Source organism: Podarcis vaucheri (assembly GCF_965113315.1).
Source record: "Podarcis vaucheri genome assembly, chromosome: 11".
NCBI lineage: Eukaryota > Metazoa > Chordata > Lepidosauria > Squamata > Lacertidae > Podarcis > Podarcis vaucheri.
Genome location: NC_138749.1, coordinates 33,067,588 through 33,094,965, shown reverse-complemented (window position 1 = coordinate 33,094,965; position 27,378 = coordinate 33,067,588). Strand labels below are relative to the sequence as shown.

At 42.4% G+C, this 27,378-nt stretch overlaps 1 protein-coding gene across 3 annotated transcripts in view; it reads right to left on the bottom strand.

Moving 5' to 3' along the window:
* VCAN (versican) overlaps positions 1 to 27,378 on the bottom strand; it is a 136,266-nt gene that overhangs the window by 96,585 nt on the left and 12,303 nt on the right. For all 3 annotated transcript variants that reach the window (XM_082191831.1, XM_082191833.1, XM_082191832.1), the window contains exons 2-3: positions 22,101 to 22,167; positions 7,567 to 7,932 (exon numbers count right to left, since the gene is read on the bottom strand). In XM_082191831.1, coding sequence (XP_082047957.1) covers positions 7,567 to 7,932; positions 22,101 to 22,161 — 427 coding nt within the window. In that variant the 5' untranslated portion in view covers positions 22,162 to 22,167. The remainder of the gene's footprint in view (positions 1 to 7,566; positions 7,933 to 22,100; positions 22,168 to 27,378) is intronic.

Genomic DNA, 27,378 nt, shown 5'->3' with positions numbered 1-27,378 from the left:
AGTTAGAAACAAGGGTTTCTTTAAAGAGAAATAATGTATCTTCCACGATAGGCTATGTCACTAAACGTACATTGTAATTTTCAGAGACACTCTTAATTGCCTCTAACTGAACGCTGTTTGGACAGTTTGCAGAATTTATTTTAATTTTTATTATGACCAACACAAGAATAATGCACAAAACATTAATGCACTAGTGTAACTTTTGAAAGAATGCATAAAATTCAAGCCCACTTTGATCTGTAGGAGGTAGGAGTCATGCCAGTTCAGCAACTTAATTGGCTACACAAAAAGCAAAACTGGGGGAAATGGTCTTATATTCATAGAATCATAAAGCTGTAGAGTTGGAAGGGACCCCAAGAGGGTGGCATGTAAATATTTCTATAAATAAATAAAAACCATTATCTCACACCTTCCAGTGCATTTTCCTATCACCTTCTTTACTGCAAAAAGTCCAGTATTGGGGAGGTCTGCTGCATCAGACTGCTAAATCTACTCTAACTGTGCAACCTGCATTTCATAGCAAGTGACCAAAGCCCACTCTAAAATACCACAGCCTGAAGCAGCCTCAGAATGTGGCAAAATGTCCTTTCTTCTGTTATGTGTATGTCTTCTCAATAACCTTGTGGCCCCTCCACTGTATGCATTACCTAAAGTGTTCTAACTCAAATAAACATTTAAACATGATTAACTAGGTGCAAGATTGCAACCCAAATCTTCCTGAAATTAGCAGGAGTTAGGCGTGCTTAATGGGGATACAGCATTTTGCTGTAAAACACCCCTTACTGTTTCCATGAATTTTTATGATAGGCTCTCTCCGTCGCTGAAAATGTGGAATGATTCCATAGAACACAAAGTTATTCCAAATGTATAATTCATCAGAATACCGTTGGGTTGCTAACATTTGGTCAAACAGTACTTGGAAGAGGCTTATGGCTTGGCATGGTCTTAATGTTATGAGAAGATGGCAGAGAGCCAGTTACATTAGGTGTTTACCACCCTGGAATTTCCCACATGCCATTTAAACAAATTTACAATCCCTTTCTCCACCCCACTCCACCCCACCCCACCCTCCACACAACACAACTATCTAAGTAGCAGCAGTAACAATGATAATATTACTATGAATAACATTCCGCTATTATTTGATATTGAAACGTTCATAACAACGCTAATTGACAGAACTGCCATGCAGTGAAAAACCTTGACTTTGTTCCTGAAGGTTAAAGGTTCAAGACTCAGTGGGTTCCATAACAGATGGCCACCCCAGTCTAGACAGCTGTAAAAGAAGAAATTGATCCATCGCTTCACGTTAAGAAGTGACAATCAGGCATGCTATTGCTTATTTCTCTTCCCTTGTGAACAACAGACCACAGCAACTGGTGTCCAGGTTAATGAACTGGAAAATGGCTCCAGATAGACTTTGGCCACAAATAGGTGAAGCTATTGATCTGGTCAGCTTGCATCTTGATCTTCATTAAAATGTAATTTGCCAGCTAATTTGGATTTGTGATGCGGCACATTCCCAACTTGATGCAACCCAGTTTCAGTCTGTTATGCTCCACTGCTGCAGAGATACAAATGAGACAAATGAAGCAACATTTTCCCAGCTTCTTTCTGCCAGTGATTATTACCCAAGGGCAGGTATGCTTCCAAGGGGCTGAGATAGCGTCTTTTAAAATCTAAACAGAAAGACAGCTTAAAGCTTTCTGATATATGAGCAAGATGGAATTAAAAATTGGGAGCATTCTGTTGGAACAGCCTAAGCATGTTCTCTAGATGATTACAGGAACTTGCAGAACATATGTCCAAATAAGGATCAAGCTTGCATGTGAGGTGAAACATCCATGATGGAAACTCAAGAAATCTTTTTAGTTTACCAAAGGCAGCTGCAGCAGGACCCTGATTTGGAAGAAGGGTATTGCTGCGGGGGCAGGATACAAAGAGTCTTTTATGCCAGGTTTCATATCTCCTACCACTTCCTTCCTGCAGTGCAGAGTGCAGTGTTGGGCTGGGCTGGGCGATATCTGGTTTTCCACATTGTGATATATCACCAGCTAAACATCGCAATATACTGATATATCATAATGTCTGAAATAAGGATGGAGCTATGTAGAGGCACTGACTGGCTTCACAGTTTATCCCGCATCATGATTTTTGCAGAGTACGCACTCACACATCATGATTTGCAATGTATTGTCAGGTCAAAAATTATGAAACTAATATCACAATATGGACTTCAAGACGGGTTTGCACGATATATCGATATATCACCTGGCCCTAGTGAAGTGCCAGTGCAAGTCTATTCACCTCCCATCTTAATTTGCCCAGATCTACTCTATACATTTATTTAAATTTGCATCATGGGCCTTTACCACAAGTCCTGTGCTTTGCAATGTCTCTGATAAGCCCATGCCCCATGATGATTCCCTTGACTTACATCAACCCCTGAAGCTGCTCTTACCTACAGAGGGGGGACATTGCGAGCTTAGAGTGCCATCCTAGACTAAGGTTACTGGATTTTTTTCAATGAATCCGGGACACTTTTCAACTTCAATGGATTTTGTATGGGGATTTGTAAATCCGGGGACTGTCCCCAGGAAAAGGGGACGTCTGGTAACCTAATCCTAGACATAATTGCTCAGAAGTGGGAGTTTTAATCCAGCAACATCTGGAGGGTCACAGGTTCTTGCCCTGTCCCAAAGTTTTCCCTTCCGTGGCTGAGGCTCCACACCACCAATTTAAATACACCCAAAATAAACTGTAGTGAGCAATACAGTGGTATCTCTGGTTACAAACTTAATTTGTTCTGGAGGTCCATTTTTAACCTGAAACTGTTCTTAACTAGAGGCGTGCTTTTGCTAATGGGGCGTCTGTGTCGCCAGCACACGATTTCCATTCTCATCCTGGGGCAAAGTTTTCAACTCGAGGTAACTCTTCCAGGTTAGCAGAGTTTGTAACCTGAAGCGTTTGTAACCTGATGCATTTGTAACTTGAAGTACCATTGTACTCACAAAGCTGATAACGCCATGAAGCAGAGAGGCAGTGGCAAACAGGGCTGCTCTGTGACTAGATGAAAACATTGGCTTGACCTGCCCCTGTGCCTGATCAACAGAAATCAGCAGAGGACGTTGATGGCACTGATGCTGTTAAAGTGACAGGGACTGACAAACCACTGAAGTGGCAAATTACGTCCTATAACAGTAAGGAAAGTCAATACTGAATGGTCCAAAAATATGAAAACATCCAAAGCATTGTTTCATGGGTGCTATGCTTTCCATTGATATTCTCAAGGCCCTCGCCCAAAGTTGGAGAATCTCAGACTGGAATGTCATGAAGTGCAAAGGGTCTGCTGCTGTAGCATCATGCTGGTGGTCCGTTCGTAATAGAGCAAGGATTTTGTTGTAGTTTTTTGTTAAGTGTAAACTTGGTTTTTCCCCACTATGTAACATCTAGAGGTGGGAAACTGAACACCTTGTGCACTGTTATCCCACTGTTTTCAGTGAGTCAGAATCCCCCAGAGAGTTCTCTCATGCATGCCTCACTGATATAAATGGGAAATGAGATTACCCTTCCTCCTCCCCAAGACAGACAGAAAGACACAGACACACACACACACACACACACAGAGAGAGAGAGAGAGAGAGAGAGAGAGAGAGAGAGAGAGAGAGAGTTTTCTCTGTTTAATGTTAATTATTCCAACTTGCTACCGGATCAAATTCAAATGAACAGGCTAATATCCATGAAAACAGCCCTTCCCCTATATTAGTCAGAGAGACACAAAGAAGGCTGATCTATTACTGACACATTGAGTTAATGAGGTTTTAAAAGAGAAAATAAAAGCTATATATAAAAATAAAAGCTATATATAAAAATGTCATCTGCCACTGCCATCTCCTGGGAGTCTAGACCTAGAAAAATCTTTTGAAGTTGTTCTGAAATTCTTGAGTTTTCCAAGGGACGTTTCTTTTGATTATGTGTTCTACTTGACATGAGTGATATATTGAGCACTGCAACTTGTGCCTGGGTAATGCTGGTTTACAAAGACAGCTGGAAACAAAATGGAACAGTCAGCCAAGTTGTCCTTTAAACTGATGACAGAGAAGAAAGACACAGTTTGATCCTCAATTTATCTAAAGGGTAACAAGGAACAGAGGCAGTATTTGCTTTATTGTTGTATACTCCCTAGTAGAAATCCTAGAACAAAAGCAGCAGGGTCTGTTCAGGCATAATAGTTTCTGTCCAATAAACTATGGCTGTACACTTTCCCTTTAGTATCTCCCCAATCACTTTGCTCGTGCATCAGACTTAAAAGACTCCCAGTGCTTGTTAAACCACGGTTTCCTGTTATAATCAAATCAGGAAACAGTGGTTTAATCTCTACTTACTAACTGCAATGAACCCAGAATCAGCTATCCTTAGTCCTAACAAGCAATTGAAGGGAGAGGGAAAGGGGTGATGGGGGAAGATGACATGTGGATACAATGCTCAATCTTGGTCAGCAGTTGTTATGTCTGACACAACATACAGTTAATTTATGGAATTCACTGCCACAAGATATGGTGATAACTAGTATCTCAGGTGGTTTTAATAGGGGATTAGACAAATCCATGAAGGATGGGCCTACAAATGGCTATATGCAATGAACAGAGCCTCTAGGTTCAGTATGCTGCTAAATAACATAGAATCATAGAACTGTAGAGTTAAAGGGACCATTAGGGTCATCTAGTCCAACCCCCAGCAATATGGAATTTTATTTATGAATGCTAACTAAGTTAAAGCTATGTAGGCTCAGGGTGGCTTCTTACTTTTAGCACACTCCTTTCTGTGGAAAGGCAGCATACAAATAAAATTATGATATATCATTATACTTGACTGATTTGAGGCAGTGGTTATCAATTTTTATTTTGTAGATATTATAGGACTCTTTAGTCCACAGCACTGATGCACTTTTCAATTACAGTGCTCACCCCTGAGACCATGCCATCTGTCACTGAGCTAAATACCTCTCCCCATTTAATACTGCCATCATGGCTTTCCATAAATTCAATTTTATTTTCACCCCAGTAGCCTTGATTAATTCTGGTTAACTCCAATCACTCTGTTGAGGGTAGACTATATGCTTCTAGCTCTCCAGGCCAAATAATAAAGATTAGAAATATGATGCTATGCTGTGTAGCCTTGGAATGCAAAGGAAACAGACAAGCATATTTTGTTGCATATAACAACAAAACCAGTTTGATGAAACGAGGGAGCTTAGTTGATCATTTGTGTGAGTAATGCTTCCCATATTATTATTATCATGAGGAAGACATATTATCTCATTTCTGCACGCAAACACCACAGCCTTAAGAAAAACAAAGGGGGAAGTTCCCAGCTTGTATTCAACTTTGACCATCTTTTGTGACACAATCCTGATTCCTGCACAAAAAGCAAATGGGAACCTTCCCCTCATTTTCCCTGTAAAGTTTATACGATGGACGGATCAAGAACAGCGGCTAGAGATGTTGCAAGATGGGCATGCAAAGAAAAGAGGTGGGGACAGCACCACTGGGCAGGGTTGGAAGTTAAGAGTAGTAGCTCTGCAAGGGCACAGAAACAGAACATGGAGCACCTTGCCTCCTCAAGGAGCTCATTTGTTGTTCCCTTGCTGTGTAGTCAGAGACCTATATAAGAGTGCCAGGAAGAACAGACCTGGGAATTTTTGTGAGAAAAAGGACCCTAAACATCCTTCACTATTTTTAGCCTTCAGCGTTGCATTTAGCTTGGTTTGAGTCATCTGCTTTACTCTACTCAGTTCTTCCTTGCCCCCAGCTATGTATGAAGTGGATCATCTTGTGTGCTTCTAAATGTCTGCTTTTGTAGCACTATCATCTAGATTACATTATACAGGTGATGAGGGCAGAAGAAATGTTCATATTTGGGGTTTCTGCGTGCCGGTTTAAGTACTATAAATCTGGTCACATTCCTATGACAATAAAAATGATGAAATTTTGGTTTTATTTTGCACCATGCAGTCATCTTTAAACTCATTTTTCCTGTATGAATTTGGCACCATAAGGAAGCTACTGTGGTGGTAGATGTCAAAAACAATGCCTTAACAATTACCTGTGATTCTTGCATTGCAGGGAATTGGACTAGATGGTCCTTTGGGTCCCTTTCAATGCTACAACTGTATGGTGAGCAGTAAGAGACCCCCATTCCCTGACCTCTTGGCATTCCCTCAACCCATGGCCTGGCAGCTTTAGTCACACTGAAGTTTACATAAGCAATGATGTTAACTACAGTTAATAATAACTAAGTTTCTCTCTTAACCAACAGCCTCAAACTTGGGACTCAGCTATACAGCTGCAAATAAAATGTTTTAAGTGTGTTTTAAGTACAATATACAATGTGACACTAGATGGTGATGGTGAGCCTTATGGAAAATTCATTTATTTTTAAAAACGCTTTTTTTAAAAGCATTTTTGGAACATTTTAAATATGTATGTAGATTCCACCTTGGGCATCACTTCCTGGTAAAAAGGACTAGTGATTTAAATACAGTGATGAAGCAGTATTTAACTAATATTCAAGCCAAATAAGAGGAGGAGGGTGCCATCCCATGTCCAGTTCCCGATCTCTTAAGCACTGTGGAGAGATTACAGCATTACGTCTGATAAAAGTGACAACAAGTGATGGAGCCCAAACTGGGAATATTAAGAAGTATCATAATAGATAAGAAAATTAAAGAGCATAGTAAGAGCAGGGTCTGCATTCAATGAATACAGGGGTTGCTTTGAATTTAGGGTGGGGAACCATCTCTCTTTCAAAGAAAGGTGAATAAAAGGAAACTCAGTATCTGGGAAGAATCAGAAAGTACTTCCAGACTGTCACTATTTTTGAGTAGGATTCGATCACATACTGGCATATTCAGTTTGTGAAATTATAACCGGTTAGTAGACCTTCTACAACAAGCCGGCTTTCCCCAAAGTTCAGAACTTTTCCAATATCAATAGCAAGAGGGGAAAAAACACTGGAAAATGTGGGATAACACTTGCTTTGATGCAACATCTTCTAACCTCCCCAGAAACAAATCAGAATGAATGGTCATTAAGTAACTGGTATCGTCACTATGCAAACCAATCAGGATGGACGCTCAATAATCAGATGGTCTGGAAGCACCCAAAATCAAGGCAGGATCAGCAATTGGAGGCTTTGTGGTCAATTCTGGCCAAATACTAAACAACAGCTGTCTCCCACCATTGCTGTCCAGAGGCAAAAGATGGAGATCAACCAATGCCAGTAGCAATAGGACTTACTGGCAGACTACTTATGACAATAGAAGGAAAGGCCACACCCACCACACTTAGACTTAGAGTCTCCTTAGACTGACTCTCCCAGGAAACTAGAAACAGCAGGAGTAGAAAGGGAGGCTAAGAAGATAATTGAGATGTAACAGTATCTTGACGGCAAACGGGAAAAGCTTTGCGAAACATATTAAACATGCTAGTTCATTCATATATAATGATTCATTTTGTAATTTGAAGCTGATAAAGCAGATGAACAAATACAAAAGTGTAGTCTTACCATCCACAGCTAATGAGACAACATTTTGGGTATCTTCAATTCCATAGATGACATCGCAGCGGTAAACCCCAGCATCGCTTGCCTGCAATTTCTCCATAGTCAATGATGCATCACCAATGTCTTCCCAGTTGCTCGGAACAGACACCCTGTCTTTGTAGCCTCGCTCTAGCTTGACTTTCCCATTCTGGGCCACCAAAACAGTGGTTTCTCTTAGATCTTTTCCGCCTTTATCCTGTTCGATCTTTGACCACTTAATCCGGAAAAGTTCATTTGAACTGTGGTAGTTAGGCAAAGTAGGCAAGGTCGAAAAGAAGCAAGGGAGGATGACTTTTCCAGAGAGCGAGCCCTTCACCGGTGGGCTTTTTTCTGGAAAAGAAAATAGCATATAAGTGAGCTGGCAAAAGCTGATCTACACAAAATCAACAGAGACTTAAAATTCAAGCAACAATAGCCCCCTTCTATTACTACTGCTGAAAGTGTGCAGCAATTGGTTGATTCAAACAGCTGTCTGACATGTCACATTGGACCATAGTTTAAAACTTTGGTTATCACTTATGGTTTATTTGAAGGAAACAAACCATGGCCCCAGGTTTGGGCACAGCCATAGGAAGAGAAGTGGAGGAGCATATTGTTTTAATGGCTTTTAAATTGTATTTTTGTATTTTATTGTCCTGTAAATTGCTTCAGGACTCCTTTGAGGCATGCGACATGATATATACATTTAATAAAATTAACATCTGGAAGACTGAAAGTTGCCTATCCCTCTTCTGAGTGAGGCCCTGTATGACAAATAGAGCCTCATAAAACCCAGCCACTGAAAAATAACATTGCGTTTAAAATATGGAATCTCAGTTATGGGGGGGGGGTCCCCTTTACAAGAAGGAGTCACCCCAGGATAGCATTTCTATGTAATATAAACAGCAACTCATATACATTGGCATTGTCACTTGTTATCTTCTCATCATCCCTTTTGCCTTAAGTCATTAATTTAAATCCTTGGAGCAGGGCAGTCACTCAAACCCCTTGACACATTAGAAGAATGAGTACACAGCACATAGCCCAAGTTCTGCAACCAGGAACTGGGTGACTGTGGGAATGGCCCTACATGCACAAGAATCTCCTTCATGAGGGGGGTTCCTGACCACATGTGTACAGTCCCTTCCCACAGCCATCCTATCTGAAATACAGCAGGATGAGTGGCCAATGGGTACATTGATGGCGGCGGTGAGAACCAGCCTGCACAGCCCAGCAGCTCCCGCACAACTCTTACGCCGCGTGAAAGGGTCTGTGAGAATTCCCTCATATTTGCAGCATAAGAGACCACAGTAACAGCAGCGATAGCCAATGGCCAAGCCTAATTTCATTGAGCTCGATACAGGCTGGTAATGCAGCCCCTCTTTCCCATGGGGAATGGCCAGGACTGATACAGATTGAAACGAGGGTCCCTTCCTCACTCTCTTCCAGCAAAAGGCCTTGTCTGTTTTGAAAAAATGGGAGATTAATTCATACAGGCGGCAAGCATTTTAGACTCGTCCAAATGGTGCGCTATTGCCAACACATGGATCCTTTTGGGTCCAGAAAAGGGAAGAATGGGGGCAGAAAAGGGAAGAACAGAGTGGGGCACACTTATGCGCACACTGCCGATATCACGCAGGGGCTGGGGACGGAACCACCATGCGAAATTATTGTCACCTGCATGAATTAGTTTCTTCAGGTCCCTTTATTAAAGCTTCATGTGTGTCAGGCTCCCTAGCAACACAGGGCAATATCAGATGTATGTATACAAATCATACCCAAGAGCTCTGACAATTGCCATTTCAGCACCATTCTTTGTCCCTTCGATCAACAGTCCGTGGCTCCGTGCAATTTTTAGACAGAGGTCTACCTCATGTGCTCACCTACTTCCTGGGCTCAGTAAATATTTTCAGCAGCACTGGCTCCTCCTGTGACTCCCTTCCACTGCCATGCCCTGTTGGTTTCTCCAACCTGTGCACAGGAAATGCCTACAGGAACTATGGATCACTAGGAGTTGTAGTTCTTGAGAGGGCATGACACAAAGGAGGACATACTTTCCTTTGTGTTTCAAACTCCACATTTACTCAGTAATTGAATGCAGACGTCAAACCAGGTGAAAGAGGTATATTTTGCTACAGATATTATACACAGTGGTGGTTGGGACAGAAGAAGCATGATGTTGGAGTTAAAACACACAATTCCAAAGACCATCATGTTTTTTCTCTATGCGTCAGTGGGGGTTCTCTCATTCTCTGGACAGCCTAGGCCAGCGACTCGCTTTTCAGAATACAATGGTACCTCGGGTTAAGAACTTAATTCGTTCTGGAGGTCCGTTCTTAACCTGAAACTGTTCTTAACCTGAGGTACCACTTTAGCTAATGGGGCCTCCTGCTGCTGCCGTACAATTTCTGCTCTCACCCTGAAGCAAAGTTCTTAACCTGAGGTACTATTTCTGGGTTAGCAGAGTCTGTAACCTGAAGCGTATGTAACCCGAGGTAAACACTGTATTACTTGTTCTACCCTAACACTGTTTCCAGAAAATCTCACAAGATCTGGATATCATGTATGAATACATGGAAATAAGTTTGTATAAACATCTTCAATGCACCATCTACTAGTTAACTTGTTTTTCTCCTCACAGAAATGGGCATGTAGCCCAGGCCTGGCCTCCCCTGGAGCTCTGGGCCTGGGTAAGCCAAATGTACCCACCCATCCTCTTGCTTGGGCCCTGCTGATACTGCACAGATTTAAGTTTGTTACAGAATAAACTTGTGGTGCACTCCAGTAATGTTGGACTGCAGCTCCCATCATGTCTGATCACTGGCAATGTTGGCTGTGGCTTGTGGGAGTTGTGATCCAAAAGATCTGGAAATTTGGTTCATGTACCAGGCTCTCATCCTGACCTTTTGCCAGGTCGAGGTTGGTTTTTATTCTAAAATCGTGGTGCTGTTTTCTAGTGTATATAAGCAACCACTCTGGTTAGAACTATTGTATTGTTCTAACTTTGCACACTGCATTGCTAAGGTTTGCGCAATGTTTACTGAGACTCAGCAAAGTAAAATTTTAAAAGAATACATAATCTAGTAATTCTAAGCAAGTGTCAGTTTATTTTTAACATTTATCTAGAGGAAACAGCCACATTCCCATTATTTCCAGAAAAACACACTCCAGGCAACAAATCATTGCCTTTTAATTATTGCCTTTCCAATCTAGGGGCTTAACATATCACTGAAATAAAACACCCCACGGCATTTTATGGGAGAAGGGCCCAAAGAGGAAGTGAAAGCACGTGGATAGTCCCTGCTTGATTAAAGGACTTTTACAATGGTTTTATACATCTCCAGCTGCAAACACTTTACTGCAGAATGTTTCCATACAACAAAAGAATATCCTTAAGGGTAACGCTGGCTACTGTTCATCTAACCAGCCTGCAGCATGTCTGGAGACGAAACTTTACATTTGCTAACACTGAATGCCAACCCTTAATCCCTCATTAAGTTATTCAATGCGACTTGACAGCCCTGGATACAAAAGCGAACTTCGTCCTTCCTTTCTTAAAAGCCCATTCAAAATGAATTAATGTATTAATTCAAAACAATTGAGAAACGTAATATCTGTGAACTAGTGCTGGCCACCAACAGTGCAAAGCAAGAAATGAGCACTTCCGACACCTGCAAGATATTTAGCTGTTTAGGAAACAGCATTGCTTGCATGTAGTAATAGCCAGGGATGTTTTATAAATGCTCATTTTATGTGTATGCTGAGAGATACAGAGCAGGTTGAGAAGATATTGCATACTAAGATACACAAACGAGAATAAAGAAAACAAAGCACACGGGGCCATGATGGGAATCACAAGCTGTTGGGAATCCCAATTGGGGAGAGTATTGTTGCATTCATTTTTCATATTCAACTGGTTGGCCTCTGCGAGAACAAGGTGCTGGAGTCAGTAGCATAGTGTGGGCAGTTGCCCCGGGTGCAAATTTGTTAGAGGCACAAAATTCCTACACCCAGTGCTGCCTCAGTACAGTTGCGTGTTTCCCTTTCTGGGCTTTGTTGAAAACGGCTTCGCCGCGCAAACCAGGAAATGACCTCTCCAGACAACGGAACGACTCTTCTTTTCTTTTCTCTGCGGCTGCAACCTTCTGGGTGACATGGATGCCATTAGCCATTGAATGTGCATGTGTACTCCCAGTGCTTTATTTATTTTAGGGGGAAAGGAACTGGTATTCACCATGAAATTGTTACAGTAAGTGCCACACTTTTAATATTTGGGGGAGGGGAGTTGCCAGTACTGCATACTCTTGAGTACAGAGCACTGCATGCACCCATCTTCAAATATCTGAAGGGCTGTCACATGGAAGATGGAGCAAACTTATTTTCTCCTGCTCTGGAGGGTACGACTTGAACCAATGGCTTCGAGTGACAAGAAAGGTAAAGGTAAAGGGACCCCTGACCATTAGGTCCAGTTGTGACCGACTCTGGGGTTGCAGCGCTCATCTCACTTTATTGGTAGAGGGAGCCGGCGTACAGCTTCCGGGTCATGTGGCCAGCAGGACTAAGCCGCTTCTGGCGAACCAGAGCAGCGCACGGAAACGCCGTTTACCTTCCCACCAAAGCGGTACCTATTTATCTACTTGCACTTTGATGTGCTTTCAAACTGCTAGGTTGGCAGGAGCAGGGACCGAGCAATGGGAGCTCACCCCGTCGCAGGGATTCGAACCGCTGGCCTTCTGATCGGCAAGTCCTAGGCTCTGTGGTTTAACCCACAGCGCCACCCGCGTCCCTTTTGACAAGAAAGGAGATTCCCACTAAACATCAGGGAGAACTTGCTGACAGCGAGACCTATTTGAAAGAGGAACGAACTCCCTAGGGAGGTGTTGGAGTCTCTTTCATTGGAGGTTTTTAAGCAGAGGTTGGGTGGCCATCAGTCATGGACTTTTTAGTTGTAATTCCTGCATTGCAGGGGGTTAGACTAGATGAGCCTCAGGGGTCCCCCTCTCAACTCTACAATTCTACGGCTCTATGAAAATACAACTATAACAAATTCAATAACCATCAGTTGCTCTTTCATGATACACAAAATCAGTTATGTGAAGCAACAAGCTCATAATACCCAACAGTAGAGTCATCCACAATGCATGATGAACAAGCCTTCTGTTCAACACAGAACAAAAAATGACAGTGTAGCCATATATATATTCAACTATTCCATAATAGGCAGCCCAAGGTAGCTTTCCCTGGGAGTTCTTTCTGGTCTAGCTTTCAGAATAATCAACCAAACCTGTAACTGGGAAGAATTGGGGAAGGGGGGATAATGGAGTTGTGGGGGGTTTTTTGTTTTGTTTTTTGTGTGTTTTTTGCTCCTGTAGCAGTTCATTCTCCCAATTCAGGAATGATTTATTGCCCTTTCTGCTGAAGTATCCATTTTAATTGGCAGAGACTTCTAGAGATAGGATGTTTCAAAGCAAAATAAATTTGCCTAAACCATATGTTCAGCTTGGCACTGCCACCTCTCCTGAGAAATGGGGTGCCGAAAATAATGATGCTTGTTTATAATTCGTGCAAATATTTGTTAAGGTCACTTATACACATTTAAAGTGAGTCTAGAGATGAATAAGAAAACCTTAACCAAATACTGTAGCATGAAATTGGCCAAATTAGTTTTCACCAGCACATCAGAAATCCTGCTTAACCTTTCAGAGGAAGAAAGAAAGGAATGGAAATACTAAGCGATAGTTCACATGTCCAAAAATGGGTGAAGGCTTTGCAAGGACATGTGCTCACTCTCACAAAACACAGCAGTGTCGAAAGATGTGTAAAAATGCAGTGCACACTAGGGTGATCATTTATGCATCGCCACCAAATGAGGACACAGATTTGCATAATATTTTCGTGTACATATTTATATGTCCTGCACAGATGCAAATTTAGAAATAATTACCATAATTTAAATAGAAATATAATACATCTCACCATAGTGAGGAAGACTAACCAGGTGACCTGCATGCCTACTCATTCTGCTGGTCAGATGCTAACGGCTGATGGGCAACTCCAAAGTGCCTGCTCTTTCTTTTGAATGTTTTTAAATCTTTAAACCCGACAGACTGCGCAATGCTTCAAATTCTGGCTAGCCCGGTGTACAGTGGTACCTCGCATTAAGAACTTAATTCGTTCCAGAGGTCTGTTCTTAACCTGAAACTGTTCTTCACCTGAGGTACCACTTTAGCTAATGGGGCCTCCCGCTGCCGACACGCCGAAGCCACGTGATTTCTGTTCTTATCCTGAAGCAAAGTTCTTAACCCAAGGTACTATTTCTGGGTTAGTGGAGTCTGTAACCTGAAGCGTCTGTAACCTGAAGCATCTGTAACCTGAGGTACCACTGTACAGATATTTTCACTGCATCTTGCCACGCAATGAATGTCTATCTGAGCAAGATCAGGGAAACATCAAAAAGCTTTCTGGGGTGGGGGAAGCTTTCCCTAGCAGGGCGAGCAGAATCAAGGAGAGGCGACCAAAGTCTGCAGAGTCAAAAATCTAAATCACAACGCATGAGGAAGTGAGGAACTAGGGCTGCTGTTCCAGCAGAGGCTGAGACATAACAGCTACTTTCTGAAAGCTAGATAAGTGCAAGCAGGCCACAGCTTCACAGTTCTGCAGCATTTATCATCATGCTGGAAGCACTACTGAGCCAAGTGGGAGAACATTTTTTAAAAAAAAAAATGTGCTAGAGGCTCAGGAAGAAAGACCCACCAGACAGCTGCTGGGAGGTAAGCTTGGAAAGCTGGCCAACAACTGCCGAGACCCCAGCTCAGAGCATGCTTGCAAGGAAACCTAAGAGAATTGTTCTGTCAGGTAGTAAATCAACGGTTTTATGCTGCTGAAAATCACTGCTCTGGAGACAGGGCTGGGAACCTCCAAAAACTTGTCCCCATAGAAGTGTCTTAGGAGAACAGTTCTTTGCAAGTAGACCTAATTCACCGGTGTCTGGATCACTTGAAGACACTGAGGAGCAGCTCCTCTAAGAGGAAAAGTTACAATGTTATGGGTTACTTAGATTAGAGGTAAGGACAGCAGGACATGACAGGGGTGTATAAAACAAACCTCTCTCAGGATAGTGAAATGTAGGGTTATTCAAATAAGATGATTGACATAAGGAGCCGAGGCGGCTTCTGTCAATCAGTAATGTATCAGAAAAATTGGGGCTATTGGCGGGTGTGAGGATGTGAATAGAAGAAACAAGGTGGCCCCCTAAGGCAGGAGCTGATGGGCAGGGTGGTGGTAGCAGCAACACACTCTTCCCCCACCCCGCACCCCAGATGTTCCTCCTGAGCCCTCCAAAATGGCTAGGCTCAGGATGCATAAGTATTATATCATAAATAAATGCAGCAACAACAAAAAAGGAAGAGAGCAAAGCAAAAACTCCTAGAGGAGAGCAGAAACTCATAAGACACAGTGTACCTTATAGCAAAAAATCACTTTTTTGAGATATGGGCCCATATCTTCAGCCTTCTAGGAAGAGCAGGCAGCTAGACACAACACATAGTAGTGTGGATTATGTTTGTTCTGCCTACTGATACAAAATAAAATCATCAGAGATACTATTAACATTGAGGTGGGGGCATTCCATTTGCAGATTAGGGACTAGGGTATCTTATAGACTGCCTCTCCTGGTACAGACCAAGCAAATCATTATGATCTTCCAAGAGGACCCTGCTTGTTGTTCCACCACTAGCAGAATGTCAGTAAGTGACAATAAGGAAGCAAGTCTTCTTGGTGATAACACCTACCTTCTGGAATGCACCATCCAAGATAATTCATGAGGCAGACTGTAAAGACCTTTACATCATAGAATCATAGAGTTGCAAGGGACCACAAGGGTCATCTAGTCCAACTCCCTGAAATTCAGGAATCCTTTGCCCAAACCAACAACTCCAGGATTAAGTCTTATGCTCTACTAACTGAGCTATTAAACTCATATATGCTTACACAAGCTATCCTGAACTGTTACTTTTTATTTTTGGTTAAGTACTCTTACTCAGTTTTATTTTCTCATACACCATTTTGTTTTGTTTTTGTTTAGTTTCTGGAACATTTTATTGAATGTTGTTTCTGAATGTATATATTTTTAAATGTAAACCAATTACAGCAGTCTCCGAAAATCAGAAGGGCTGTCAGCCAGAGATAGAGCAGACTTGAGCCCCATCGGTGCCATACATTTAAAGCACTTTAAACAGTCATGGCTTCACACACACACACACACACACACACACACCCAAAAATCCTGGGAACTGTAGTTTGCTGAGGTGCTGAGAGTTGTTAGGAGATCCCTACTCATCCCATAGAAGTGCAATGCTTAGAGTTTCTTGATTAAAAGGGTCGATCATTAAACCACTTTGTGAATTGTAGCTCTGTGAGAGGAAAAGGGGGCTCCGAACAGCACTCTTACCAAACTAACACTGTTGTCATACCCTCCAACATTTCTTTGATGAAAATAGGGACATCCCATTCCATAATGATAATTTTACTATTTATGCCCCACACATCTTACTGGGTTGCCCCAGCCATTCTTGGCAGCTTCCAAAATATATAAAAACATAATAAAACATTAAACAAGCTTCGCTATACAGGATTGCCTTCAGACGGCTTGGGGGCTGGATAGCTCCATACCCTACAAATGAAAATAAGGACATCCTAAGGAAAAGTGAAACATTCTGGGATCAAATCAGAAACTGGGATGGCCTCTCTAAATCAGGGACATCCCTGGAAAATAGGGACACTTGGAGGATCTGTATTGTATAGCCTGGCAAGTATAAGGCTCTACACCAACCCCCTCCGTCTTTATCTATGAATTCCGTCCCATCACTGAGGGAGCCTAAGGACCCCACTCTTTAGTTAATGTGCCCAAAACATATTGCAAAACAATCACCTCTTGAACATGTGGTAATAGTCTTCCACCCAGAGAGCTAATGCATTCAGTTGCTAGGCAGTTATAAGAGCTGTTGAGCTGTTTAATTAATTTAAAGGGAGGTAGTTATAGGCAGGGATCCCAGAGAAGCTATAAATTCTATATCCCACCTCCTGGAGCTCACAGTCACATTTTCCCCCTCTACACTGAATAAAATCTCTTCTCTTTTTTGACCTCAATCAGAATCACAGCCTTCCCGTATTCAAAGGACTCAGACCTCTGGGTTAAAAATCTGTGCTGTTAAACCTCATCTTGTTATCCATTGCAAAAAATTGTCTTTTTTTTTAAAAAAGATGCTCAGCACTTGAGAGGCAACAAAGACTTTTGCTATGACCATAATACCAACACACTTCATCTCTGCAGAACTTTGTCTCTGAAGCATGTATCTTAGTGTTAAGGTTTTAGTCTTACTATAAATTATTATAACTTATAAGCTGCAACTGGATTTCTTGTGGGCAGTGCCAATCCTGTACAGTGGTACCTCGGGTTAGGTACTTAATTCGTTCCAGATGTCTTAATTCGTTCCAGAGGTCGGTTCTTGACCTGAAACTGTTCTTAACCTGAAGCACCACTTTAGCTAATGGGCCCTCCTGCTCCCGCCGTGCCACCAGAGCACAATTTCTGTTCTTATCCTGAAACAAAGTTCTTAACCTGAAGCACTATTTCTGGGTTAGCGGAGTCTGTAACCTGAAGCGTATGTAACCTGAAGCATATGTAACCCAAGGTACCACTGTATGTATTGGATTTGTGACCATTTTGCTTATTTGCCTTCAGTAGCAGTAAAGCTCTGCTGGATGAGATACAATTGCCTCTGGTCTATTTTGGTAGATCCTGCAATGTGTTTAAGTTTTTATTCTGCTAACTATATGTTGGTTTTTATCTCTGGATAAATATGAGTAGAATTTATGATCATATTGTTAACTATAATAAATATAAATCTGAGCAACTCCCAGCCCAATGTTCAGCTATGAAGGCACAGATCCATATGTGCTTGTTATTCTATAACCAAAATAGAAAAACCTTAGAGAAAAACCTTCCACAAATTAATTATTCCAGGATATTGCAATGCCAGCTTGCAACCCAAAGATCCGCCCATGTCTCTTGAACAGCCCCATAACTCCCAAAAGGGATATTCTTCCTGTTCATGGAAGGCACTGTACTTGTATGTAGATTGTCATGTTTGAGAACTATTCATCAGTGCATTGTGGTCCAAATACACTCTAAGCACTATCACAAAATTCTGAAGGCTATCTATGTTTCAATGAGCACATTAGCCCAGCAGACTAGATTCAGGCCACTTTATATCAGAATTCACAAATTCCCCAAGCATTCCTAATCATGTCTAATAAACCATTGAGAGGTATATCTTGGTTGAGTTTACATAGTAGTGTTCAAAGTCATTTAAACTAGTCTTCATTGCCCCATATTTTGATACAAAATTCCATAAATCAGTTGCACTTTGGGTGAAGAAATACAGCTTCCTTGAGCGAAGTAGTAAATGAAGCAGGAAGTCGCTGAAAGCAATCTTGGCTTCCAGGTGACAGTTCACATCATACAATACGTATGCATGCAATCATCAAACGTGATGATTTACATATGGAGGACTAGGACAACATTTGCAAAGGGCAACAGAAAGTCCAACAAACTTATAGTTTCAGACCACTTACAGTTTTTCCACAGAAGAGGCTATTCTTTTCTATAGTATCTACAACAATTGTTTTTGAAACGCACAGCTTCCCTCAATTTTTGCAATTCAGTTTTGAATATATAGAAAAGAACAGCCCCTTAACTACTGTGTGAACCTCTTCTTCCCCTGTCCAACACACACACACACACCCCTTAGGTACACATAATGGGGTCACCAGCTATTACCAACATGGAAGTGCCTTCTGTGCAGGACTTTCATCAGATGTAAATCAGCCCTTAGGATCACCCCGTCAACGTATATAGATTGCGAGAGCAGATCTGCAGAAATATCCAGGTCTACCAGCAGAAACGTGCATGAGGCTTTGACAATGAAGGTAATAAATTGAATTCTAACAAAAACCTTTCTGTTCTGCCAGATGGCTTGTGGTCTGAGTTTGTACAGTAAAGAGAGGGAGGATGTAAACCAGGCATGGTGAAGGATCAGTTACTGTTCAGGCTCCGGCTGTAAATCATGTGAAACTAGGCAAATGTACATTCCATCTGCAGCAATAATATTTAAGAGGGCACATGCATCTGAATGTAGTAGCATGAAACACCCACAAACACATCAATACATGCTTCTTGTTAATACTCACTGGCCCTTTCGAAACAAATACCATAGAACTAGAGGCAATAGCCATTCCACCCCTGAGGCATCTACAAATCTCTTGACTGGCCCAAGACATTCTGACACCTGAGGCAAACCACAAAATGGCACCACTGCGCCAGGGGAAAGGGGGCAGGTGAAGATTTACAAAAGGAACAAGTTGGGAATGAGTATATGCAATCTGCAACAAAGGGAAGCCAAGGTTGCATTCAGCGACTTGCTGCCATGTGTACTACTTCATTCAAATCAACCTTGATGGTGGGAATCAAAGCAGAGGAAAGAGTGGGGGAGGGGGGACTGTGGAAGGTGGAGTGGGGTAGAAAATGAAGGGGAGCAGAAAAGGGGACAGCAGAAAAGGGGGGAAACAGCATTCCCTTTAAATTAGGTGAGGTGTAAGGGGCATACGTTAGCTGCTGCCTTAGATGAAATGGAGAAATCATGGAGTGTTGAGGCAGCTTCTAGGCACAGTATTGATATGTTGTGGTTTATTCCAACTCCACAATTCTATGATTCTACTATGATGCCATGAGAGGAAAAGAGAGAGGTGTAGGAGGAGGCTATATCTGGATAATCTTTCCTCCCCCATATGAAAGTTTTGGGGCAAAACCCAGCAATTTTGAGCCTCTGAAATGAGGCTCTCAAACAGATCATGTGGCACCGCTGCCTCGCTTGCCAGTTGCTCCCAAAAAGAAATTAAAGCAGCCATCACAAATGCTTAACTATGGTTGAATGCAAATGAGCAGTGTGCTAGTACACGCTGCTCAAAAGTCCCTGTGTTTGCTCTTCCACCACTCCTGGACGTGCTGCACTGGGAGCAACAAACCACAATGCTTGGCATCCAAGCCCAGGCTCGTGCTTAGCTTCCCCCAAATGAACCACAAGCAGCAGGCCAAGAACAAACCCTGGCTACCACTTGTGCTTTGTTTGGAGAGAAACAAACCATTAGTCTGGGTCTGAATGACAGGGCAAGCCAAGGCTTGCGGTTTGCTGCTCCCAGCATGGCCTGTGAGCAAAGTGAAGAGGGGACTTTTGAGCAGTATGTCCCAGGACATGGCCCATTCACATGAAACCCTGATTAAAGATGCAATTGCTTAATTGTTTATCATGGTGTGGAAACCAGGCCAGTGATGAAAACCATTGATAAAATTACAACAGCAGTCGTCCTGCAAAGAGCCTTATTATTTTCAATATAAATGTATTTTTGTTGTCGTAATTGAAATGGTAGGTGGTATTTGCACATACCAGGGGAAATGTGGCAGGGAGGTTTTAAGAAAAACTGGGTTTTAATATGGAAAAATATGAAAGTGTAAGGCAGGTCAATTAATTTTGATTTTATACATTCTTCTTTCCTGTTAGGGGATTACACCCAGTTGCAAATATTTAAATTATGCCTCCATTTACGTCACACATACATTTAGCTTGCTATTAAAGGTACCACCTTAGCAACAGACAGGGCAAATAATGATGGAAATCTCCACCTCAGTGGAATATATAGCCCATAAAAGTCTGTCAATGGTTTAATCCACAAACCAGTTGAACCAACTGAAGCAACGTAAGGTACAGCGTTCTTTACACAGAAAACACTTCTGTGTGGGAATCACCATGCAATCTCTGTGTAGATGGTCACATGTGAATAATCATGTAGCAATGTGCATGTGTGAGATCACAAGTTGTACTTCTTTCCATACAGCAATATTGTAACATCTGAAGTCACCATAATCCAGTCTGAGATTAGACTGGAATCCTATGCTTATTTACCAGGTATTGTCTTGTTGGAACCCAGTGGGAAATGCTTTGTACTGTAAATCTAGGTGTTCTGGTTTAGCTACAATCAACTATTAATGCAGTACAGTGGTACCACAGGTTACATACGCTTCAGGTTACATACACTTCAAGTTACAGACTCCGCTAACCCAGAAATATTACCTCAGGTTAAGAACTTTGCTTCAGGAAGAGAACAGAAATCGTGCTTGGGCGGCGCGGCAGCAGCAGGAGGCCCCATTAGCTAAAGTGGTGCTTCAGATTAAGAACAGTTTCAGGTTAAGTACGGACCTCCAGAACGAATTAAGTACTTAACCTGAGGTACCACTGTATTCGGTTTGCCAACGGACCAGAAGATAACAGGCCTGGTTGATGTGTGTGATGTGCAAAAGTTGGCGTATAATAAAGATAACCATTATCTCACTTCACAATGGCTGCGCAGCAAACTGCTCTTATAGGCACAGCAGCAGTGGGTAGCTAAATAATTGACTAGCAACTAGCGTAGGTTAGCACCCCCTCTATAGGCCAGGCATAGGCAAACTCAGCCCTCCAGATGTTTTGGGACTACAACTCCCATCATCCCTAGCTAACAGGACCAGTGGTCAGGGATGATGGGAATTGTAGTCCCCAAACATCTGGAGGGCCAAGTTTGCCTATGCCTGCTATAGGCCATTCTGGGTGGAGCTGGTGGAGGTTAGAGTCCAACAACATTCTGAGGGCACCATGTTGTCTGCTGCTGGTCTACAGTGACTGACAACGACTTCTCAAGGTTTCAGAAAATAGTCCCTCCTAGTCCTACTTGGAGAAATGTACAAATGTCTGCATGCAAAGCATGTACTCTACCACTGAAGAACAACATAGGAATATAGGAAACAGACCCATTGGTCCTTCTAGCTTGGTACTGGCTGGCGCTGGGTCTCCAAGGTTTGCTGCAGGATTGTCTCCCAGTCCTACCTTGAGAAGCTAGGGATTAACTTGGGACTTTATTCAGCTCCCATTCAGAATATTAACTAGCAGTTACATGAGGAACAGAGTGCTCTCTCGTTGGCTAATTCCCCCTGGGAATATAATCTGAGAAGAGCACTGTCATCTATGTTCCCAACAGGAACTCTTGAACCTTTGCTAGCTCTTGCATGGTGCTGAAATGCTTCTTTGCCCCAACATCGTAGGTTGATAACGGCACAAGCTTTTACTCCTTAGTTATTTTTATTGTCAAGCAGCTGTTAAAGGCGCATAGGAACCCTGTCCAAAAAGGGGCGGGGAAGAAGTGGCAACCCTAAATAAATAAATATACAGAGATTTTCCTTCATTTCTGTGTAACTAGGAGCCATCAGGGCAAAGGAACTGCACACACAAATGCACATTAAAGTTATGAAGGTCAGACTAATTGCTTCAGAATAATTGCCATGTTCCCACTGCCACAAAACATCAGGACAACTTCTCCAATTCTCACAGAAGCCAGCTTCAGCATATATTCCTGGTCCACAATGTCCTTACCTTTGTGAAGTGCACCTGTTATGGCTAAGGTCCAACACATCCATAAGAGATTTTTTAACATCTTGACCTACAAAAAATGAAAACACAAAATAAATTAAATGTACTCTGCTGTGGTCTAATAAAAGCTTCTAAGTAAATACTTGATCTGGTAATTATATATATTTATCAAATTACAGGCTATTTCGTTGTCTTTATTCTAGCTCTTTAGACAAGTGGTTCTATCCAGTGCCTTTCCATCCTAGTCACACAGACTGCAAGTGACAAGCGCCATTAACATAGGTGTTTCCCCATAACCACATACGAGGAATCTCTCTTCTCTCATTATGCCTGTTATGGCTGATGTGCGTATAACCTAAACACAAAAGTTGAATGGTGCTTCAATATATATGGAATAATTGACAGTTTCATTTATTAATCAATTAAAAGTCATATTATTGAGTTTGATTGATTAATTGCAATTAATTAATATCCTTTAATTGGGGGACAACCCTCTGCCATTTTTTGCTTCAGGTGCTCTAAGTCACCATGTGTCAAGGGTGGTGAAACCCAGACTACCTCTCTCTTTCATGCTATACATTTAAACCACTTACTGGTATATAGCACACAGCTTCCCCCAGAGAATCCTGGCAGCTGTAGGTTATGCTTCACAGAGCTACACTTCTCAGTGCTCTTAACAAACGACAGTTCCCAGAATTCTCTGGGGGAAGGCGTGTGCTTTCAATGTATGGTGTGTCCAATACCTTCATACTTCTGCATCTACCTTCTGACACTCTCCAATAAAGGCGAAGGTTCTCCCTTCAAATAGTACTTAGCAGTGGAAACTCACACTCCACCAACAAAGCACCTTATAAACTGTGGCTAAATATAGTTTTGTGCTTGGTCCACTACTTAGGATTCTCTGCCACTTGCCCTTCTTCTGGACCTTGCCTAAACACTTTACTTTTTCCATCTCACCACTTCCTCTTTTTTCTTACTCCACAAAAAGAGCATATTTTATTTTGACATTTCTATACTACAGGGAAAATGAGAGAAGCCTGATACCTAAAAACCCAACAGCAGCAGCAGCAGCAGCCAGACCATAGTCATATTCTGAAACCAGCTTTGTTGGTTTATGTACATCAGAGATGGAGAAGCTGTCGCCTACTAGATGCTGCTGAACTACAACTCCCATCATCCTGGACCACTTGCCATGCTGCCTGGGGCTGACAAGACTTTATAAGCTCAACCAAATCTGGAGGTGTACAGGTTCCTCCCCTTCAGCCCAGTCTAGATGGACAGATCAGGAGAGGCAGAGAAAAGGACAGGGGAAACATGATAAGGAATATAATGAGGAAGGAATTAGTTAAGACGATCAGTTTCTTTCTCTCTCTTTCTCTTGGAGTTTAGCAACAACAGTGAAGCAGAGGAAGAGCATGATGGTGTTTCCAGAAAACATTTCCTTCACATTCACTGCTGAGCTTAGATTTCCTGTATAACATGATCAGAACTGCAGGAAACAAATCACCCACATTCATCACTGTCAAGTAGTATTAGTAATGCAGTGGTAGTTAATTTGAGTTAAGGGAGGCCTACAAACCCAAGGGAATCCTAAAACAAAGGACCTGGTGGTACACAACTAAATTTCTCCTAATTAATAATTTTTCTGACACTGGAATTTTGATAGTTGACCCAATTAGCTGCCCTTCCTGCTATCTTCACTCTCCTGTGAGTCAATCCAAATGCAATTCCTCCCTGCTGGAACAAGTCTTGATGTGTCTCTCTCTAAATTCTGTATGGCTTTGCCAAAACATGACACTTGGATCACTCTTTTAAGTTCTGGGGTGCTATATCTATATGGGGGAATGGGCTATTCCTTTTTTTCTTTTTCTTTTTCTTTTTCTTTTGCTATGGTAATCCACAAGGGCAAGTTTTGTGTTGGAGAGAAGTAGCTATGTATACTGTACTGCAGTTTTTAATGGGTATGGACAGAGACTGGAAAACCAGGAGTTAGGGCTTGGGAGGCATAAATCTCTGGTCCATAGTAAATGGAGCCCAAATGCTAATCTCAGAACCAAAAATGCATATAACTCAGTAGTAGGTTGCTGCTGAAAATGTACCAAGTTCATGTTACTTTCCAAATTTCCTTTACCTCTTCTCTGTCCCCGCTTCACACCATTGGTTGTCTCTGGCAGGGATGAAGAGGACAAAGACTTTTTTTGTTCTAATGCTGTAAGAATACCTTACCACCAGAGCTAACACCAAGACAACAAATAAAATCGACTGCAAGACACAGCATGACATTCAGTGTTGTATGCCAGAGTTATTTACATCAACACCAGCCCACCAGCCCCATTTTGATCCTTGACCCATGCACAGACATTCTCCCAAACAGGGGTGTCTAACAACAAATCCTCCCTCCAGTGGATCAGTACCAGTACCATACCCTCCAACATTCCTCAGAGGAAAATAGGGACATTTCTCACTTCCCAACCCCAATTATTCCTCCCCACGCCCTGCAGAACATTTCCTATCAGAAGAAGGGTGATTGCTAGCACCACCAAACCAATGGGACACAGCACCCAGGCCCACCACCTCCATTATTTGATAGATTTACAAAAAGAAAAACACACCCCAATAAATAAATTTTAGAAAGGGGCAAGACTGGGCACAGATAAACAAAGCATTTTTTAAAAAGCATCAGAACTCCTTCTGCTCTGCTCTGCTCTGCTCTGCTCCCCCTTTCTTCCCACCCAGGGCAGCCTCTCCTCCTCTTTGCCCACCTCCAGCAGCTCCTACGAACTGCCCAAGGGAGGAGGCTGGCAGCGGCAGCCATGGAGAGGCCATGGATGCTCCTTCGTAGCCACTGCAAGCACTGCTTGGGACAAGCTCCATCTCCTCCTCCTCCTTGAGCTCAGTGGCAGCAGCACCAGCAGGGAAAATAGAGACATTCTGGGATCAAATCAGAAGCCAGGATGTCTTTTGAAATTCCAGGACAATCCCTCGGAAATCAGAACACTTGGAGGGTATGCAGTACAAGAGGTTAATGCTGAAACTGTGGAACTGTGAAACACCCCTCTATAGCAGATGGCAGAAATGATCTTCTCCATATGGAAGCCAGGGTGAAAAGCCTGGGGCACGATCCATGCAAAAACTCTGGTTCCAGTTGACCAACCTCTATCCTCAGTTACTATTCTAATTGGATGTAACGCATTGCCGTTCATTGCAGTAGCACCCAGAGTAACTGGTTTTTAAATTGTATTCCTAGCCATATACTGGGAGAACAAATGCACCATATAGTGGTACCTCGGGTTACATATGCTTCAGGTTACATACGCTTCAGGTTACAGACTCCGCTAACCCAGAAATAGTACCTCAGGTTAAGAACTTTGCTTCAGGATGAGAACAGAAATCATGGCACGGCGGCGCTGCAGCAGCAGGAGGCCCCATTAGCTAAAGTGGTGCCTCAGGTTAAGAACAGTTTCAGGTTAAGAACAGACCTCCAGAACGAATTAAGTACTTAACCTGAGGTACCACTGTATTTGAGTCTACTTTTTAACCAGGTGCCCATAAGCCCTTTGGACAAAATGGCAGGCTCTTATTGCAGCTGGAAGAGAAGATGCCTAAATGGCAGTCTGTATTTCAACTCCAGTTTTCACTCAGGAGTCTTTCTCTCATCTTGCTTTTAAAGAATACAATTTCCTGTTTTCACACGGTTGCTCTCACCCTTAACACATTTATTACGTGTTCCAGCTTGAAGAAAGCCAAAGCCTTAGGTAAAGTCAACATCATTTTTAAAATAATGTGAATAAAAATCACAGGGCATAGCTATACATTTTTAATATGGGTGGGTTTTTTTAAAAAAAAAAAACAATTAGTCAAACCGCCACTCCAGTTCATTAGCAGATAATAAGAAAACTTCAAATGTTCAGAATGACTTGGGAATCTAACCTCTGAGGGTGAATTTTTATTAATCCTGTGTAATATTAGCCAGCCGATTTCAGTAGCAGCACAATACATTCAGTGAGAAGGCATATTAAAAAAGAATACTCCTGGGGTACTTCCCTCCTATTCAGGTGAATAGGCTGCAGCTGACCCAGCTTATTTCTAGGTCATTTGGAAGCAACCCAACCAGAATGAGGCAAGAAGTTGAAAATGCTGCATACTCTCACCCCTCTTCAACATATTGCCCTGCCAGTGGAGTTGGATGGACCCTGAACACACAGAATGCATGTGAAAGCTTCTTAAAGTGACCTAATTTTGATAGACAGATACGGGGCCTATCCAACCATTAGGCAGGGTGAGGCTGCTTCCTCAGGCAGCAGATGTCCGCAAGGCAGCACTTCTATGGTCAATCTTCCAGGGAAGATGCACCAATGGGCAGAAGCATTCAAGCATCGCCAGCAAGTGGAGAAGTTTGTGGAGAGTCCTTAGGGCCAGACAGAGCTGTGTTTGGCCCAGAGGCCTGATTTCAAGCCACCTTCCGGTCAGGGTTCAGGACTGAGGCTGCCTTAGTTGATTATGTCTTTCACTGAACAAGAGGAAAGGATGGGTATGACCCATTTGATTCTCTTGGCTCTCGTGCTGAGGATCACTCATGCTGACATTCACACACTGAATGTCACTGTAAGCCATGGTTTGCATATCACAGCAACAAACCATGAATGAGCAGCATGCTTATGCACATTCTTCAATCACCCTCCTTTCACTCTGCCCTGTCTACAGCTGCAAGAAACAAGCCACAAGGCTTGCCTTAGTGTTACATGTGAAATGGTCTCATGGTTTCCCACAAAATGAAAGCAGTAAGCCAAGAACAAAGCTTAAAGGAGGAGTGGCTGAGCAGCATGCGCCATCGTGTTGCTCAATCATGGTAAGCCATAAACTATGGCTTTTCATGTCATGTGGCTACGGCTCATTATGAATGCACACTTTGGGGGGTCTACAAGCTGGAAAAGTACAATGTGTGAGGCAGCCTCCAATGAGTAGATGAGCAACCGTCTGCATAGCTCTGAGAGAGCATGCTGCAATTTCAATCTCGTATCAAGCCAGTGTGTGCACAAAAAATCTGAGCAAAAGAGATTCAAGGAGATGCTTCTTGGACAGAAACATGTCTGAGCTTGGAGCACTTGCAATGACAAATGAACAGGAACAGAGTCTGTTAAGAGCTGTGACTTTTCCCATCCTTACGTTGCTTGTCAGAACTGTTAGTTCCTTGATGGAAAGAAGTTTTGCCTGTCCCCTGCTCCTTCCTCCATTTTTCAAAGTCTTCTTGTTGTGATCAAAGATGTAATAAACCCTTGCT